The 7,626-nt window shown below is 38.7% G+C and overlaps 1 protein-coding gene across 1 annotated transcript; it reads right to left on the bottom strand.

Moving 5' to 3' along the window:
* Positions 1-319: 319 nt before the first annotated feature.
* LOC125813083 (uncharacterized) lies at positions 320-4,713 on the bottom strand. Its single transcript, XM_049492573.1, has 4 exons — positions 4,669-4,713; positions 3,642-3,790; positions 1,110-1,200; positions 320-946 (listed from the first exon to the last, which is right to left on the bottom strand). The coding sequence occupies exons 1-4, from the start codon at positions 4,711-4,713 to the stop codon at positions 320-322; spliced, it is 912 nt and encodes a 303-aa protein (XP_049348530.1).
* Between the last annotated feature and the right edge of the window lie 2,913 nt (positions 4,714-7,626).

Below are 7,626 nucleotides of genomic sequence, written 5' to 3'. Positions count from 1 at the left end.
ATGAAAACTCATTTTCTAATTTAAACATAAATTCATCAGGAACATGCATAACATAAGGAGACTATGGAAACACATAATCACTCATGACTCCAAAACATGAAACAAGCTACAAGGAACTCCTGATCTCAAGCTTGAATAGGAAATCAAGGAGAGAGATAAGGATATCAGAACTCTCAACAACCTTACTTTTCGACGTATCGTCTCCCCCTTAGAAGTAAACCCTTACTAAGGCTAACATGAAAATAGCATAGGGACCTGAACAAAACATTCACAACTATAAGAAACTTATCAACATACCGGTGGATTCATCCGGAAGGGCTCATTTGTCCTCTTTAGATGGAAGTGCATAGAAACAACCATAATTTAGAGGAATAGGAACCGTACCATCAAGAGAAGCTTGTTTGACCTCTCTTCCTTTGGCCGTGAGTGTTGGGCAATTTCTCACTTGATGATCACTTTTTCCACAACCATAACACCCATTAGTATAGGCTAGGCACTTCCCATAATGCTTCTTTCCACAAGTGGTGCAAGTGGATTTAGGAAATGGAGACCCATTACCTTTCTCTTGGTTAACCCTAGAAGTGCTTGAAGAATCTTGGTTAAAAGCCCTCTTTTTGAACCTTGGTTGACCTTGTTCATCCGACCTAGTCCTTTTCATCTCCCTATTTTTTTTCTTAATTTTGAACTCCTCAATTTGTTGAGCAAACACCATAAAACTAGAGATATTCATGTCATCATGGAGCATTGTTGTATGACACTCTTCCTCAACTAGGTTGGACACACCCTTCACATATCTACTCATCTCATCCCTAGAGTTAGACACCAAAGATGGAGCATACATAGTCAATAGGGTAAATTTCAAGGAATACTCTTGCACACTCATGCTACCTTGCCTAAGGTTGATAAAATCCTTCACTGTAGCTTCCCTCTTCTCACGGGGTAAAACCTACCAAGGAATGCTTCCTTGAACATTTCCCAATCTATAGGCCCCGCTCCTACCGGCCTATTACTCTTCCATTGAGTGAACCAAACTTGGGCAACATCCTTCAATTGATTAGTGGCTAGTTCTTTTTTTTTTATATAGAATTCACCCTCATAGCATTAATTACCTTATACATCTCATCCACAAACTCTTGGGGATCCTCTCCTACCTTGGAACCAAGAAATACCGGAGGATTCATCCTCACAAAATCCCTCAACCTAGAAGCCATAGTGCTCACAGTAGGGTTCACATGAGTCTCAAAATGTCACGACCCAAGCCTAGGGCCTAGACGTGACATGGCGAATGAGGAACCCGAAGGAACCCCAAACAAGCCTCTCAAACTTGTCATCACACTTCATCGGTCGCGGAAGTACATTCAACATTAATTAACGGGAAATAGGGACTAAGGCAAACCATTTCAAAATGACATCATAGAATAAGAGTCAAGCTCGTTTACAAAATACTTGTCCAACTCACACCTCTACATACATAGATAGGACGGGGGCCATGACATATTACCGGCTCCCCTCATAGTTAAAATACAATTGCAAGCTAAAGTCTCAAAACATAGGAGTAAGAAACATAACATAGCCCTCGAATTATTGAGGACTCACCAACAAACTCGGATAAGCGTCGTACTAGCCACGTGAATGGAGAGAAGGATCAAGAGTAGCTCCGGTCCCTACATGGTGACATCATGTAGGCAAAATATGCGTTAGTACTTGGAATGTACTAAGTATGCGGGGTGCAACACAACAATAAACAAGGACACAATCGAAATACAAGAAATAGTTTCATAGGCATTATGAATAACAATATGAGGATGCATGATCAAAGTGAAGTCAAAACATGTTTAAGTAAATCTATACTAATAGTAGATATCATATGTGTATGCATGATCCAACCAATCTATAACCCCAACTTAGGATGGGGGATGCCGTTCACACCCGGACACCCTGGTGGCAAGGTATAAACCCCTCACATGGTTGATGTTGGTCACACCCCAAGCATCCTAGGTGGTGAGATATAAACCTCTCACATGGTTGATGTTGGTCACACCCCAAACATCCTAGGTGGTGAGATATAAACCTCTCACATGGTTGATGTTGGTCACACCCCAAACATCCTAGGTGGTGAGATATAAACCTCTCACATGGTTGATGTTGGTCACACCCCAAACATCCTAGGTGGTGAGATATAAACCTCTCACATGGTTGTCCGGTTCTTTTCCCCCGGACCGGGCATGGTCATGCAACACTTTATATAAGAAATTCTCATTAGGCTCTAATGCAATCTCACGTATGGAATGAACATATACACAAGCTTAGTTTGTCATCAACACATCTTTGAAGTTCCATACATCTCATAACTCAAGCTTTAAAACATCAATTTATCAATTCTCCATAGTTGGACATTTTGTCAAACACCTTGAAGGCATGTAATGAAATAAAAGAGCATGGAAATTAGGGTAGTAATTATGCAACCAAAACAGTGAACAACCTACAACAACACCTTTACATTCATAACATGATCACATTATCTTCATTGGATTCTCATTCATATAATGTCATGATAACACTCCAATTTCTCATACTATGCCTTTAAGGCCATAAGCCTCACATACCAATACACCAACAATACACCATAAAATAAGCATGGGTAATGACATACTTCAACAATCTAAAGACCTTTAAACAAGTTTGATTCATATACATTCATTATCTAGCAACCACTTCATAAAGGCATAAACTAGGAATAGAGAGAAATCATGGGTTCATGGAGTATTTTCATCTTAAATCGTCAATACAACAACAATATAACCATAAAGTGCCATTAGAAACCTTTTAAAACCATTTGATGGAAGAACCCATGAGATTGAGTGAAAACCTAGATTTTTCATATTTTGAAGTAACTTTGGATTTGGCTCCTTGTATGGAAAATTAGACAAGGATCAAGACCCCCATACCTTTGCTATGATCTCCCACGAAAATTGATGAAGAAAGCCTTGAATCCAAAGCCCTAGCTCCCACTTCTTCTTCTTCTTAAATGGAGGATTGTAGAGAGGGAAATGTTTTTTTTTGGGATGGGAATTGGATTATGGTATCTAGGAATTAATATAAGTCCTTTGAAAAAAAGGGTCCAACACTTAGAAAAAAAAACAGGCGGGTGAACAGTAGATGAACAGTAAAATCAGCTACTGGAATTTGGATTTTCTGCCGGACAGACTTTACGAAAATGGGCATAACTTCTTCGTCCGAACTCCGAATAAGGTGAAACGAAGTGCGTTAGATAGCTAACTCAATGGGCTTTCCATGGATATATTATTGGCCACCAAATAATTTGTGTGCTAGGAGATATGACCCTCCAAAGTAGACCCTCGAAAAAGGCTTCACTTGGAAATTTTGGATTTTGATACGGTTGCTCTAAAATTTGGGTTAGACCCATTTCCCACTCAATTTGACCCCCTAAACAAGAATATGAAGTCGGATTTTCGAAAAACGAAACGGATTTTGAGATATATGGAAATTACAATTATAGGTGTTTCCGAAGCACATTTTCGGGAATTTTTTGGGGTCGTTTCACAAAACCCCTAGTAGCTTGGGCCGTCATGGCTTGGGCTTGAGTAGTTACGACTTGAGCGATTATCAAAAGAGCTGACCTAACTTCTTCATTAGACATGGCTGGAGGATCAACCAGAACTTGATTTCCTTGAGGAACTTGGTCACCTTTAGGACCTTGGGGAGGAACTCCCTCATTCACAATCTCCTCTTCCATCCTTCTTGCATTCGCCCTTATGGTATTCATGTCCTATAAACACAAGACAAGGATTAAGAAAAGAATTTTTATAGAGCTAAACTCTATGACACGACTTCAAGAGTAATGAAACAAGTGAAGTTTCCTAACGTCTTATAGCCTCTCATTCATAAATGTGTCACGATTTACACACATAAACAAGACTCTATTCGACGTGGCTTGTGAGACATCAATCCTAAAAGCCATCCCAAAATCTTGTGCTATGATACCATATTTGTCACTACTAGAGCCCACACCCCGGACGTGACACGACGTACAAGACTCCGAAAAGTCTCATACAAGGTTCATAGCATGTCATCACATAAGATAATAGAAATAGTACGGAATATAAAACTCTTTTTAATCCATAAAATTGAAAATATCATTTAAAACAGCGGAAATCTACTTGTCTCACATGGCGATCTAAAATCATCTTTGAATCAAAAGTAGGGTCACGACCCTTTACGATAGAAGTCTAACAAATGTCTAGTACAATGAAGAAAAGAAACATCAATAAAGCACTTGTTCTCGAATCCATGAGGACATACCACTAGCCTTGGAAGAACTCAATCCAAGCCCTTGAACTAGAGAGAATCAACTCAAATGCCCGAACCTACACTTTGTAGAAAATAAAAGAAATACGGGTTAGCACATTTAATGTACTAAGTATGATAGCCATGCAAAAACCATGCTTAAAAAGGAAATTTTATTTGAAAAATCATGCTATATGCCAATTTGAGAAAACTTCATGAACATAAGTATAAGAGGCATAGATACAAGCATAATCATCATACAAGTCATTTCATCACATTAGAGCTTTCACCTTAAGTAACCCTAAGCTATACTTGTGCAATGTATGAATAGCGTTCCATACCACCATCCATACTAAGTACCACTTTGAGGTCACCAAAAGTGGACTTACCATTCTTCCTTTTCATCTTTAGACAATACACATACATAAGGAACGTAAACATTTCATAAGTCATGACAAGGAAGTAACTCATAATACCATCCAAGTAAGCATGAATCATTACATTAAGCATTTAAGTCAACATTCTTCATAAGCTTCCTTTTGAGCACATTCATTCATTAGACATTAAGACATTGGAGAATCACACCATAGCCTCTCAAAGCCTACTCGTGAAATGCATGGATGACATCCCATACTACCACCCACACTTCATAAAACCTCTCAAGTAACTATAGCATGTATCTGACATGATGGGAATAAGCATTTAACCGACATAGACCATGTGAGCTTAACATGGAATCCGGTGTCTTGCCCCACACCGTAAAGAGGTGGTCTACTTTCCTAAGGTAGGACCGGTAACATTTTAGCCTAGGTGTATCCACTAGCTAATAACCTATGTGGGCACATAGTTATGGGATATGAAGATGTTCATTGGAACCCTAACCTAATGTGGGCAGAGTTTCCATCTTACCATAACCACTCGGTGCTTAGCCTCCATTTCAATAGAGTAGTTCATTCACATTAACATTATTGTACTTGAGAGGAATGCCATTGGCTTATCGACCCACGGTATATTATTACACATGAAAGGAACGCCATAAGCCTATCGATTCATGGTACATTATAAAGATAGCTCATTGAATCCTCATGAAAGGAACGCCATAATCCTATCGATTAAAGATTCATCTTTACATTAGTTCATGCCATAAGCCTATCGATTCAAGATTCATCATTACATTAGTTCATTAGCTCATTATGAAAGGGATGACATAAGCCTATCGATTCAAGACACATCCTTAGAACACATTCATTAGTCATTTATGAAAGAAATGCCATAAGCCTATCGATTCATATTCATTAAGTTAAGACACATTCATTAGTCATTTATGAAAGGAACGTCTTAAACCTATCGATTCATGTTCATTAAGTCAAGACACATTCATTACACAAGAAGAGTATGTCTAAGCCTACAAATTCAAGATACAACAATCCACATTACTTTCATTTATACAAGAAGAAGATGCCTAAGTCTACCAATTCAAGATACAACAGTACATTGAAGAAACCCTTCACATTCTATCATCATCATTCATAAGTGTTAATTGAGAATAAGCTTTCAATAATAACACAATTACATTCTAAACATGATCATAATACTTTCATTCACTGTAACCACATGCATATACTTCACATCATGATCATACATAAATCCTTCATAAAATTGCCCTCCAAGGCAATGAATCAATCTCAACCCAAACATCTAGAATACTACATTAGATAAGAGGAGCATCATGATTCAATTCAATAACTAATTCAATATAAACATAAACCATAATCAATCAACCTAAATCACAATTCACAATTTAGTATTTTGGGGGTAACATGTGTTCATAGGGAAATTCCATCTTAATTCATCATTAATTCAATAATCCATTCATAATTCATCACATATAAACCTTTGAAAATGTTTTGGAATTGAACCCATTCTTAGAATGAAACCCTAGCTTTTGGGGGATTTTAAAAACTTGAAATCATCTTTTGAAAGGGTTCCTTGAATGAAACTTAATCAAGGATGAAGACTACCATACCTTTATGGAAGAAACTCCACAAAAATTGAGTGACAAAAGTAAAATCTTGAGCTTCAAAGCTTGACTCCTTCTTCTCCAACGGTGGTTTCTAGAGAGATAATAATGAATTTACCCCTACATTGGCTGAATCTTTACAGCAACACAAGGGTGATCTATGCCCCAGACCTACGGACCGTAGGTGGGCTCACGCCCCATCTTGTAGGTCCGTGGTTTGGGGATGGAACTTGAAACTTGGGGCCTTGACCTATGGACCACTCCCACGTGGCATGGATGGACCTACGGGTGTAGGTCCCTTCCGTAGGTCCCCATCTTTTTGACAACTTTTGCTAAGTTGGGGCAGCCTTGGAGTTACGCTTTAGGGTCCCCTCAAGGACCCTTGGTTGGTTTTTGGGGGGTCGTACCTTGACGTTTAACACCTTAACCCCTCAAACAAAGCTCGGGAACTCATTTTACAACTCAAAACCCCACATCAAACTAAAAAACAAACTCGGTGGTTCGCCGAGTAATCTTTGCCATCATTCATCATTTAGTTCAAGAGCTGCTTGATCTCAATATCAATCTCAATCTACATCCTCGCCAAAATAGTCCTTGACCCTTTGCCCATTCACCACTAACGTCTGGATGTTTTTGCCTTTAGGCTCTACTGCACCATGTTGCGTCCTCCCCGCCACTTTGAAGGTACCACTCCATTTAGACCTTAGTTTCTCAAGGAATAATCTAAGTCTAGAGTTAATGGTAGTACCTTTTTGCTCGGAGTGAAAGTGTGAGGGACTATGGAATTGTCATGCAATCTCTTGGTCTTATGTTTATATATCTTAGCCTTTTCGTAAGCATAGAGCCTAGACTCATCAAGTTCATGTCATTGACCAATTCTCTGTTTATTGGCTAGCTCAGGGTCAAGATTCAACTTCTTTATCACCCAATAAACTTGGTGCTCTAACTCCACCGGAAGATGAAATGCTTTTCCGAACACCACGTGATTGGGAGAAGTCCCTATTGGTGGTTTATATGTAGTTTTATACACCATAAAGCATCATCAAGCTTCTCGGACCAATATTTGCATTACGCATTCATTGTTTTTGCAAGATTTGCTTCACCTCACGATTCGACACTTCAACTTGACCACTAGTTTGTAGGTGATATGTGGTAGCTACCTTATGTCATATACCATAATTAGCAAGAAGATTCTTCACTAAATAGTTAATGAAGTGCTTACCTCAATCACTTATGATTGCCCTTGGAGTACCAAAATGAGTTACAATGTGCTTCTTGATGAATTGAATTACCTCTCT

Source organism: Solanum verrucosum, unplaced genomic scaffold (assembly GCF_900185275.1).
Source record: "Solanum verrucosum unplaced genomic scaffold, falcon-dt-bn FXZP01000256.1, whole genome shotgun sequence".
NCBI lineage: Eukaryota > Viridiplantae > Streptophyta > Magnoliopsida > Solanales > Solanaceae > Solanum > Solanum verrucosum.
Note: the sequence above shows the minus strand (reverse complement) of the source record. Positions and strands in the feature narration are given on the sequence as shown.